The 12,785-nt window shown below is 37.5% G+C and overlaps 1 protein-coding gene across 1 annotated transcript; it reads left to right on the top strand.

Annotated features, from left to right (window-relative positions):
- The first annotated feature begins 5,277 nt into the window (after nucleotides 1–5,277).
- Nucleotides 5,278–11,143, top strand: LOC122985631 (E3 ubiquitin/ISG15 ligase TRIM25-like). The gene is made up of 9 exons (XM_044356455.1): nucleotides 5,278–6,163; nucleotides 6,418–6,513; nucleotides 6,625–6,858; nucleotides 6,941–7,097; nucleotides 7,208–7,275; nucleotides 8,260–8,347; nucleotides 8,466–8,531; nucleotides 8,725–8,888; nucleotides 9,966–11,143. The coding sequence occupies exons 1-9, from the start codon at nucleotides 5,585–5,587 to the stop codon at nucleotides 10,080–10,082; spliced, it is 1,569 nt and encodes a 522-aa protein (XP_044212390.1). The 5' UTR covers nucleotides 5,278–5,584; the 3' UTR covers nucleotides 10,083–11,143.
- The last annotated feature ends 1,642 nt before the right edge of the window (nucleotides 11,144–12,785 follow it).

Raw genomic sequence — 12,785 nt, 5'->3', positions numbered from 1 at the left:
CACTGCAGAGACTTTGAACGCTGCCGTCGTTTCCTTGGCGACCAAAGAAATCTCGCGTTCCGTCCAAATCTCGCATGGACGTGTCTTCACGTTTTCTCTGTTACTTCCTCCGAATTAGATCCATTAGATCGTCTCCCCGTTTAGTCTTTTAAAATCTTCAAATATGATGCACAGCGACACACAGACAAACTGTTTTCATGTTTTCCTCACACTGCCATGCTAAATGATTAAATTTGAATACGCTCACAGTCGGGAAAACTATTACTAACATTTAAATATTTCCACTAGTGTTGGGCGGAGCGAGGCTTTCTGAGCACTGAATCAATAGGAAACAATGGTTCACTGTTTTGTAGCATTTGATACAGTCAAGATGGCGACATCTGCTGGGCAACTATTGGTATTACATTTTTATGGCTGAATTAAATCGGAGACCGAGATGAAACAGTGGTCTTACAGCTTTTATTATTGTTATTTTATTCAGTACAGTCTATTATTAAAACGGATCATTTTTGAAAAGAGTCTACAGCTCTGTTTAGATATTGTGGCAAACTGAGAACACACCGCATCTTTTCCCCTCATCTCTTTATTTATAGAAACCGTCATTTACCACATGTGTGACATTAAAACAACAGAAAACACTTAGGCATCATAATGAAATAAAGGTAACAGGTACGACTTCACTTTCAATTGGTCGATACATTCAACATGGTAACAGGGCATATGGTAAAAGTAATAATAATAAATAAATGAATAAAAACAACTCAACAGAAATGGTAGGCAATAAAATCAGATTTCTTTAAAAAAGAAATAATCTTGGAGCATATTAACTGTATGTGCACATTTCGTATTGTTTTTAAGTTGGATTGACTCGAAAAACTCAAACGATGGGCGAGACCTTGAGAACTTGGATTAATGGATGTGAAATTATCCCAATAAAATGAATAAACTGACCTTCCATTGAACTTTCTGGTCTTATTTCTTTGTATAGTATTAATATTCAATTTTTTTTTCTAGAATCCTGATGTATACTGACATTCATAAAATAAATTGTTGTTTCTTCTTCATTTTTACAAAAGCCATTTGTTATCTATATCCACAAATATTGAGACAAATTTGTTGGTGGGATATATATTATGCACAATTTTGTAATGTATTTCTTTCAATTTGTTGGGGATAACAAATTTGTATGGGAGAAGCCATGTTGTTTCCCATTGAATGTTAGAAAAATGGGAGTTCTACACAAATTTCCCAAATGGAGTAATTTTCCTTTTGCTATAGAAATAATGTCTTACATGTTTATAAGTACAATTGTGACTTTTAATATATAGGCCTATTCTGTTAAAGTTATACTATGCAGAATTTTCCTAAAAGACAATGTATAGAGTCATACAAAAATATCCCCTCTCAATCATCACTTATTACCTGCTAAGAGTGTGTGGCGGTGTGTGTATTCGCAGACACCCTGTCCTCTGCCTGGATTTTCTTATTATTTTCAAGCAGGTAGCTCCCAGTCTGAAAAGTGAAGTCAATGCGGAAGTGCCTTAAGCCTGCCTTCTCTCTAATGGCCAGCAGGGGGTTACTCCATTGATTGCAAAAAGAAGTCCAATTGTATGGAAGTCTATGAGAAAATGACCCCACTTCTTCAATTACCCTAGTAAACATTTTCCTAATGAGTTAATGGTCTCAATCGTGAATTTCAAATGTTCTTCAATTTAGAATGGTGTTCGTTTTGTAAATGATGGTCCCATTTAGAGTAAAATAGACAGTAAAACAGGGTATGCTTCAGGGCGTGGCTATCTTGTGATTGACAAGTCGCTACCAGAGCGACAACGTTGATTACATGACGTAACCGTGACGTAGCCCCAGATTCACAGAGTATAGACATAGACGCCACTATCTCACACTGTGTTTTCAGTTCATGAAAGTTAATTGTAATATTTTGGTTGCCTAAAAAAAGGTTTGTTAAGCGTTTAGTTGTACTAAAAGACCCTCTAAGGAGTTGGCTATTCAGTTTTTCCGCTAAGTACATTTTGTTTTAATAGTTTTAAGCTTGTTTTTTTGCTTTATATTTCACTGTAAATGGACTGTGTTAACCAGTGCTGAGCAAGCTATCAGCTAGCACTAGGGTTAGCTCCACACTCTCATCCAAATATGGTCACTTCTGGCTCCAAAAATCAACAATGGTGACGGTCAAATCCAAAATGGTGATGGTCAAATCACCAAATTTGAGGCTTCATGGAGTTCCTGCTCAGCCCATTGACTATACATTGTGATGATGTCACAGATTTTTAAATCGCTTCTCTCGACTCGAGGAAAGTTTTACATATATAAAACCTGATCAAAAACTCATAATAGAAAGAGTCATAATTGACTCGTTTGCAGTTGGACGTGTCCTGTCAACAGTTTTAGAGATGTGTCAGGTTTACAGATGAGGTCGGGACAAGCATAGCGACCACGCTGTCTCTCTCCTCTGCTCCACCCTGCTCTCTGTTTCTGTCATGGATGTGTAAAGAGCTGCAGGCCTGTGTGTCTGTGTGACCAAGGGTGGGGCTGAGTTACACACACGTAGAGCAGAGAGGCAACAGTAGACAGGATAAAGCTCTGCATTCACACAAAATACAACAATAAGGCAAATTCCTGCAGGGTTGTGAGGAGATGTGGGCCTGTTTATTTGTGCTTTAGAATGTAACTGCCGTGAAACATCCAAAATTAACGATTCATGGCTTTGATCACTAGTTGCCGCTCGCTCTCTTCATTCACTCTTTAGCTCGCTCAACCACTGCTGCTCTCTCTCAATTAAATTCAATTCAGTTGGCTTTATTGGCATGGCTGCATTCAATATAACATTGCTAAAGCATATTTACACAAACTATACAATCATAGCAAATAAATAAACAATAAATAAAATTTAAAAAAAAAAAACAATAAACAATAACAATACAAGAAAGCATGGAGAACAACAGGGGCTATGGAAGGTAGGTAAGAGTAACAAAAGATATAAACACAACAAATGAATTATTAATTAATAAACATAAATTATTAGTCATGTGGGTCAGGGGTCTAACAGAGCTGTGGAGCTCATGGCACTTCACTCAGTCTGTACTTAGTCAATGTTCTTCTCAGTTTTGTATCAGACACTGTGGTCAGGTAGGTTGCCACAGTGTACTCTCTGTCTGTCTTTTTCATCATAATTTGGTTTGGTCTAATTTTCTGAGTGCATGTGTCCTGAAGCTGAGGTGGTCCTGGTGTAAAGACCTGAGTGGTTGATGGTTCGTTCAGCCTCAGGAAAAGTAGGCAGAGGGGACAACTCCTGGCAGTGTAGGGCTTTGTAAGAAAAGGAGAGTGGGTCACTTTTAATATGATTTCAGAAATTTAGAGCTCGTTTTTGAATGTTTAACAGTAGAGGATATTGGCCTAATTCTGGAGTTGGGAGTTTTTCTCTGCACCTGGAGGATACTTTTGCAGAACTCTGTATGTAGGATTTCAATTGGATGTTTGTCCCATTTTGTTGAATTTGTGTACCCCACATCTCGCTGCCATATAATGCAATGGGTTCAATGATTGATTTGAATATTTTGAGCCAAGTTCTAATTGGTAGTTCAGTGTTTACTGATCTCTTGATAGCATAGGAAGTAATTTTTGCTCTGTCTTTTAGGTCATTCACAGCCAAGCAAAAATTTCCAGTGTTTGAAATTTTTAGTCCTAAATATGTGCAATGATTTGTTTGTTCGACAGGGTTGTTTCCAATTGTGAAGCTAGTATTTCTCTGTAGTCTGGACCTTTTCTGAAAAATGAGCACTTTGGTTTTGGGCTGGTTGACTGTCAGGGCCCAGGTTTAGCAGTATTTTTCCAGTTCTAATAAGTGTTGCTGTAACCCTTCTTTGGGGGGACAGCAGGACCAGGTCATCAGCATATAGGAGACACTTTATTCTGTGTCTTGTAATTTCAGTCCAGGTGCAGGGGAATGCTATTTGTTTTGCCAGTTCATTGATATATATATATATTAAATAGCGTGGGGCTGAGGTTACACCCTTACCTTACTCCACGTCTCTGAAAGAAAGATTCTGTTTTCTTTGTTCCAATGTTAATTTAGCATTTTGCGTTAGTATACATTGATTTGATCAGATCGTATACTTTTCCTCCGATACGACTTTCGATCAATTTAAAGAAAAGGCCATTGTACCAGATTGAATCAAGAGCTTTTTGAAAATCCACAAAGAAAGCATATATTGTTTTATCATTTTTGTGCACAAAATTATCAGTTAGACTGTTCAATTTAAAAATATGGTCTGTGGTTCTAACTTTAGGTAGGAATCCAATTTGGCTTTTGTTTAATAAATGATGCTCTGTAATGAAGTCTATGATTCGTAAATTTAGTATACTACATAAAACTTTTCCCAGACATGAATTTATGCAGATCCCACGGTAATGTTGGGGGTCTGTCTTGTCCCCACTTTTAAATATGGGGCTTATTAGTCCTTCACTCCATATCTCAGGAAAATAGCCAACTCTGAGTACTAATTTGAAAAGTTTCAGAATGGCTGATCTGAATTTAGTGTCTGTGTGTTTCAGCATCTCACCAAGGATGCCGTCAGGTCCACAGGCTTTTGTACATTTTAGGGTTTTCAGTTTTTGGTCTAATTCGTTTTCGGTAATTTGGTAATCTAATGGGTTTTGGCAGTCCTTAATGATTGTTTCTAATTGGTTAAATTTTCCTTTTATTTGGTCTCGTTCGGGTGTGTTGCATGTTTCTTGCCATAAGTCTTTGAAGTGCTTTATTTATATGTCTCCATCTTGAATGGCTAGATTATTATTATTATTATTATTATTATTATTATTATTATTATTATTATTATTATTATTATTATTATTTTTGTCTAAGGTCTTCCAGTGGTCCCAGAAACTGTTTGAGTTTATTGATTCCTCTATTAAGTTGACCGTTGCTCTCTCTTAGTTCTCAGTGTCTGTTTATGTTTATAGTGTCACCATAGTGAATACATAGGCTAGGTCCTAATTTTCTGGAGCTCTGTGCTTCTGGTTGGATAATTGAATTGTCTTAGTTTTTTCCTCATGTTTTTGCATTCTGAGTCAAACCATTTTTCTTGCTTTCTCTTTTTTGGGTTTAGTTTTAGGAAGGATTAGTTAGATTGTTGTGCCACATGATGAAAGATATCGTTAATGTGCTCTGTGGCCGCGTTTACTCCTTTACTATGTGGATAAGCACAGGCCAGGAAAGATGTATGCACAGACTCTCTCTCTCTCTCTCTCTCTCCATCTCTCGTAGAGCCAGGGTTAGGTGCGGTGAAGGGAGGCTTCGAAACATCCTGCCGCTATACTTTTGCTTTAAAAGGACGATACAGTGTCGAGTAGTCTGCTTCGAGAGTAACATCACTTATTTCCGCTCCTAGTTCTGTTTGCTGGATTTCTTTGTGGAGTAACCTTAACTTTTAATAAGGGGAGAGGTATTTTTCTAGTTTAAAGAGGAGAGAAAGCACAACAACAGGATATTAAATCACTCGGACAGAACTAACGGACAGTTTCCGTTTTAACCTAAACGAAAGTGAGAGAGAGTGCTGTCACCAAGATGGCAGAGAGCTACACAGAACCAGATCCTTTATCCTGCTCGATATGTTTGGATGTCCTGAAGAACCCTGTGACTCTTCATTGTGGCCACAGCTACTGTATAGATTGTATAAATGGCTGCTGGGATCTGGAGGATCAGGGAAGTGTTTACCGCTGTCCTCAGTGTAGACACACTTTCCTCAGCAGACCTGTGCTGAACAAGAACACAGTGCTAGCTGATTTGGTGGAGAAACTTGGTGGGGCAGAACCCACCTGTCCTGCGAGGGATGAAGTCAGTCCAGGGGATGTGGAGTGTGATGTCTGCACTGTGAGGAAGCTGAAAGCTGTCAAGTCTTGCCTGGTGTGTCTGGCGTCTTACTGTACAACTCACCTGCAGCCCCACTATGAGTCAGCAGCGTTCAAAAGACACAAGCTGGTGGAAGTTTCAGCCTCCCTACAGGAGAAGATCTGCTCTAAGCATGACAAGCTGCTGGAAGTCTATTGTCGAAGTGATGAACAATGCATTTGCCAACTTTGTGTGATGGATGAGCACAAAGGTCATGACACTGTTTTGGCTGCAGCAGAGAGGGAAAGGAAACAAGTAAGAATATTTATTTTGGGCCGCAGTTAGATCTTGTAAATGTGCTGTTACAATTATTATATTCATATATAACCATTAAAATGTAACTGTCAATCATCTCTACCTGCTCTAGTTCTAGAGGGTGTTGTGCTCTAATTACATGGAGAATCAGGAACATACATTATACTTATACTTATGATTTCTTGTCAGTCAAATGTAACACTATTGTTTTGCACCACATGATTCAACAGTGAACAATATGATTTTATTTTCAGAAACAATTTGGAAAGAAAACACAAAGATACCAGCAGGGAATACAGGAAAAGGAGAAACAGCTCCGGCAGCTAAGACAGAAAATGAAAGCACTGACGGTAAATGTCTTCTGCTTTTTTAAGCTGATGTAAATGCACATAATGTGTCCAGTGTCCCTTTCCTTAAAATAAAGTAAAAAATAATGATATGAGTCCTAAATCTTCTGTCAGTGCTCTGCAGATGCAGCGGTCGATCAAAACGAGAAAGCCTATGCTGAGATAGTCCTGATGGCGGATAAAAGACGTTGTGCTGTGAAGGAGCAGATTCAAGTTCAGGAGAAAGCTGCAATGAGCAAAGCTGAGGCACTTGTGGATCAGCTGGAGAAGGATGTCTCTGAGCTGAGGAAGAGAGAGGATGAACTGATGCAGCTCTCACTTACTGAGGATCACGTTCATTTCCTGCAGGTGCTCAGGCAGACAAATACATAGACAATTTTGCATGTAGGGCTCTAGTTTATGATGTGTTTCTCTTTTTAAATGATTCCAGAGCTACCAGTCTATGTGTGACCGTCCAGAACCTGACATGTCCTCCAATGTCAACGTCCAGCTACACGCATCTTTTGATTTTGTGACAAAGGCCAACTCTGATTTTAGAGAGAAACTGGAAAGCATGGTGCAGGCTGTTGGAGAAATATCTGTTACAAGTAATAATTCATGTGTATTTGCTGGAATAATTTCAGATTGTGCAATTAGCCAAATCCTCCAAAATGTCTGTGCTGTTCTCAGAATAAAAAAGCACATATTCTGTTTTCAGTTCAAGCTGATCCTGGTTCAAAAACCAGAACAGTTGTCCGTGAAGGTGCCCTGAAGAAAATGCTGAAGGTAAACCTGCTAATTGACCTAGATTAGCTAATGTAGCTTAGCTAATGTCGTCGATACTAAACATAACACTATTAACTAAATGGCCTCTTTCACTTGAAAAGCTGAGTATTTTAATCATTTTGATTTAATAAAAGTGCATTACTGTTATGTAGACTCAATAATGTGATATCTTTTTCCTAAGACAACTTGAACATTTACATTACCTCGCCCTCAGCGGTTTGCAATTTAGCATAGCTGTGTTGCTAACTTACCCAGCTAACATCAATAACATGTTAATTAACTATTAACATTATGTTAACATCTTCACCATTTCTAGATTTGTACACAGCTGTATTCTAGGTTTTGTTTTTTTTAATAATGACGTCACAATTTTGAGAGCTGTTGTAAGGCCTTCTGTACTACTTTCTGACTGTTGCCATCATAAAAATATGTTTTTAATCCAGAATTCTGTAACCTCAGTCTTTTTTGACTGTGCAGTATTGCAGCCATATTCATATATGTCATTGCAATTTTGGCTTTATAGAAGAAATATAAGCATTCTGGTTCTGAACAGATCAATCACTACTTAAAATCTTTCAAATCTGTGTTACAAACATCACTGATACCATCAAACCTTTTACATGATTAGAACAAAAATGCCAACGTTTAGTGGTGGTCAAATGTAAGTTGTTATGACAAATTTGTAATCTGCCAATAGCAGCTCCCAGCCCTGAGTTTTGAGTTTTGGCGATTATGTTTGGATCCCAGATTGTGCTCTTATGGACTTGACAGGAAACAATAATGTATACACACAACAAGTGAGCCGCTGCAAGCTATCGGTAATGCTGAATTTACTTCATAAGCAAGCAATTTGGCTTCTTAGTTACACCAGTTAATATGTCAACCCTTTATTTTCTGTCAGATGAGTGTCCTCAATTGTGTCTCAATCTTTCAAAATACTAACATGCATTGTTATTGCTCTTCTCTTTTGTTGTCATTGTCTAGCAATATAAATACAGAGACCTGACTCTTCGTGAAATAACCAATGTGATCTCCCAGTACAAAGACTTGAAGCCGGTTATGGATGCATATGGTAAATAGAATGATTTTGATCTCCTGTTTTTGACTGCCTGGTCTCAGTTATATATTGTTTGCTTATATAAAACCAACACAATTTGTTGTGCTAGTTGTCATGAGATCTTGTATTTCAGTGTTCAATGATGGCTCCACAAGAGACCTGATGGGTTTAGCAGGAACAGTCCCAGTGAGCTACAGAGGTAACATTTTTACATACATTTACAATATGTCATAATTGCTGTTCACATCATTTAGAGATCCCCTGTTGTCTTGTAAACAGAATACAAGAGAGTGCCTCAATATAACATACAGTTTGTCAAGTGTAATAGTGGGGTGATGACAATGATGGGACTCAAAACAGCCATATTTTAACATAGTCTGTGTTTTCTGTAGGCAATGTCTACAACATCCCAGTGTGTCTGTGGTTGCTGGACACATACCCCTACAACCCTCCCATATGTTTTGTCGAACCTACCAGTGCCATGATGATCAAAACTGGCAAACACATTGCTGCCGATGGCAAGATCTACCTGCCTTATCTACATGAGTGGAAGCACGTAAGTGTGGTGTCTCCAAATATTATTTATTATCTATTAATATTCATTATTAACAGTTTATGTGTGAAAACAGGATGGAATGTAAAAATATGGATTGAACAGGATTAAGTAGAAAAATACAAAAACTTTGCAAAACCCTTTTCATAGAAGATTTTAGTCTAACTTTAGCAGTGACATTTTAAAATCTTTCTATGATGGCTGTAACACACAATATACCACACCCTGTCTCCTAGAAATTACCTTCATATACAACTAAAGTGCAGCAGCAAATACATTTTGCTACAAATGTAATGCTGCTGAATTATGTTTTCTCTCAATATAATGAGAAAATGTTGTTTATTAACCTATTGGTAAGTTGCATGAATGTTGATACTGAACATATGAGTCAAATGTTCAGACATCATACCTAGTTGTTTATTTTCCACGGGATTATCTGATCTTGCAGTGCTGTATCCGCTAGTAGAAATTACAACAATATGAACCTTTTCATGATCATGTTTTGGTTAAGGGTTGGGGAAAGATTGTGGTCTTGGTTTAGCTAATACAGAAAAGTCTGCAGTGATTTGAAGCACAACATGTTTATTAACATTTAAACCTCACCACAATCTTTTTTATCTCTTCTAACCTTAACCAAAGTGTTTTTGTTGCCTAAACCTAACCACATGAGGGACTCGGGATGCAAACCTGATTCTCTCTTGCCAGAGTCCTGTATCTTGTTTCCCATCCACCCCAACCTACTCTCTCTGACTTCAGAGTGATATATAAATGTAGCGTTTCATTCATTCGAAAAAACGTCATCTGTGAATACAATCCAGGCAGTGATTACATTTGCTGAAATTGGGAAAACAATTTAGTTGTATATTAATGTACTTTCTAGGAGACAGGATTGGTATACAGTACCATGTTATAGCAGTCTCTGAGAAAGCCAGCTATCTGGAATATTGTTGATATGAGACAATCATAACTGTTGCTTTTGATAATATTTGAACTGTTGTCCACCCTGTTGATTATTTGAAATGAAATTCTGCATTTGTTGTCTTGGTTGATAAAATGTGTCCCTCTCTATATTTGTTACAGCCTACATCAGACCTGTATGGTCTCATTCAGGTGATGATTGTGTTATTTGGAGAGGAGCCACCTGTGTTTTCTCGCCCCACCTCACAAGCCCCTTTAACAAATTACTTTGGTGTCTGAATGCCAGTGTGTTAACAAACATGAATTACTTTATCAGCAGCTCATAAAGGAGCATCTTAACTGCACCCACAGACATTGTTGTGTTCTTATCCACAATTGTTTTGGACTTTTGACCCAAGCATATTTTCTAATTTGGAGAACGCACATAGTGCAGACAAAAATGGTGTAGTAAATTAGAAAATAATCTGTTTAATTTACTTTACTTTTATTTTAAATACTACTGTTTACCTCAATTGTGAGCATCAGTTAGGTTGCAAACTAACCCATCAATACACAGCACAATGCATCGGTTGCATTTATTTCAATTGCAACAATGCCTACATGTATCATCCCTGTCAAATAAATAAATAAATAAATCCCTATTGAATACACCCCACCAAATTTCATATTTGAGTTAGAAGCAAGACAGAACAAAAAAGGAGGGGGTGTTTGTGCCTTTTTAGGGATAGGTTCCTTTGTAATAAGTTATCATTTGGAGAGTTCTCATCATTTGAATATGTGTCGTTTAAAATGGAAATTAAATTCTCTCCATGTATATATATTTATATACAGGCCATCAAAATACTCTCCACAGTTCCTTGATGATTTTACTGAGATGCTTTCAATTATCTGCACTGAATTTGACTGTATAGTAATTACGGGTAATTTTAATGTAAACCTAGATAATATCAGTGACAAAAATGCCATAGAACTTCCTGTTATACTTGACATGTTTGATCTGTCACAACATTTGAAAGAGCTGACCCTTAATAGAGACACACTCTAGATCTAGTTATTACTAAGGGTGTTAACATTTCAAATGTTACTGTGCTTGATGTTGCTCAGATCATTGTGCATTCTTTGATCTGTCTATTCCACTAAAAATCAACATTAGATCTGAACTGTTAAAAAAGCAAAGGTTCATCCATACCAGAACACTTTTTATGGAAGACATCAACTCTGAAACTGCCCCATCTTCAAATCATGTAATTAATGCCATTCCTCCTGCTGAGGTTAACCTTTTCATGCATGAATTATGATAACCTCAGTCAGGATTTTTTTCCTAAGTGTTTTCATTCCTCTTTAGGCATGAAAAAAAATTTGAACTTCATTTTTTTAAACATGCATTTTTCAAGGAGAAGATGATTAATTGTCATTTTCTCCCAACATAAAATCAATACTTGGAAATTTTAAAAATTGTATTACTCCTTAGTTGTTACTTGATGTTACAAAATTATGTGACTTGATGTGAGATGATGTTACCTGCAAGGGTCTATTACTATAGAAGAATTGGCAAGATATTCCTGAGCTGTTGAGTATTTCCGGCTAGCAGGCGGCCATCTTGGTTTTGAGCTTTTACAGTCTATGGTTTTGAGGAATTTGTGCTGCACTTACAAAGGCTGGCCAATGGATGGCAGTGTATGGGATGACACACTAGAGTCCACTGTGTTGGCTGATGTACCATTAAAACCCATGCATATATAAGAAAACAGCTTTTGAATAAATGTCTACTGTAGTGACCACTATGCATGAAAGGGTTAAATTGATCGCTAGTAAGCAAAAAAAACATGGAGGAACACTCATTTTGTAAGGGCCCAGAGAAGAGAGTGCTGGACAGCAGAGTGAAAATGACGTAAATCAAACCTCCAGATTCATTTTGAAATCTATAAAGAAAAAATTACATATTTACAGTCTGAACTTGAAAAGTGCTAGGCAATCATTTTTTTCTGAGATCATCAACAAGAACAGTAACAATTAACTCGTCTTATTTGCCGTTAATTAACCGTTGACAGGTTAATTAATTAGTTTCTACCAGCTAATGCAACGAGTTTGCACCCTTTTTTAATGGCAAGATTCAAGGCATCAGACATGCTATTAACCCCTCAATGCCAAACAAAAAAGCATCATCACCGCAGTCTTCCAGAAGTAACTTGGTAGGTATGACACAATTTAATCCCATTGCCGACAAAACACTCGAAGAAATTGTCTCCGATTTCAATTAATCCACTAGCCTTAATTTAACCCACTAGCCTCCTTAAAACAATTCTGAGCAGCCTGGTGAAAGAACTAATATTTTTAGTTAACAATTCTCTCCAATCAGGCATTTTTCCAAAGGCTTTGAAAACTGCAGTCATTAAGCCTCTCCTGAGGAAGAGCAGTCCTGATGCAGTTCAGATGCAGAAAACGTTGTTTGCCAACAATTTAGTAGCTTTTTAACATTTAACAATTGCTCTGATAACTTTCCATTGGGATTTCAGCCTCATCATAGCACTGAGACTGCACTCATGAAGGTTCAAATGACATTTGCCTAAACAATGACTCAGGCAAAGTCTCTGTTTTAGTACTGTTGGATCTTAGTGCTGCTTTTGACACTGTGGACCATACAATTCTACTACAAAGATTAGAAAACTGGCTGGGATTAAATAATGATAAGACCGAGATAATCGTCTTTGGATCGCAGAAAGAAAGACAGAATGTCGGCTCTCACCTCGGCTCCCTGTCTCTCATAACTAAGAGTCTAGCCAGAAATCTTGGCATTGTCCTGGACTCAGATTTAAATTTCAGAGGAAGAGTCGGAGGGTCAGACGAGAGAGTCAGAAGAATAATGTCTAAGCGAGACCTAGGTTTAACTAAGCCTTTATTTCCAGTAGATTGGATTACTGCAATGGTCTGTTCACAGGGCTTTCAAAAAAGCTCTCCCGCCACTCCAGTTTATTCAGAACA

Source organism: Thunnus albacares, chromosome 7 (genome assembly GCF_914725855.1).
Source record: "Thunnus albacares chromosome 7, fThuAlb1.1, whole genome shotgun sequence".
NCBI lineage: Eukaryota > Metazoa > Chordata > Actinopteri > Scombriformes > Scombridae > Thunnus > Thunnus albacares.
This window is presented reverse-complemented; position numbering and strand designations above follow the sequence as displayed.

What these genes read in the sequence shown, in the direction of transcription:
- LOC122985631 (XM_044356455.1), top strand. Translation starts at nt 5,585, where the DNA reads ATGGCAGAGAGCTACACAGAACCAGATCCTTTATCCTGCTCGATATGT. An exon ending in AGAAAATGAAAGCACTGACG is followed by an intron (nt 6,514 to 6,624) that starts GTAAATGTCTTC and finishes ATCTTCTGTCAG; the next exon opens with TGCTCTGCAGATGCAGCGGT. An exon ending in ATCTACATGAGTGGAAGCAC is followed by an intron (nt 8,889 to 9,965) that starts GTAAGTGTGGTG and finishes TATTTGTTACAG; the next exon opens with CCTACATCAGACCTGTATGG.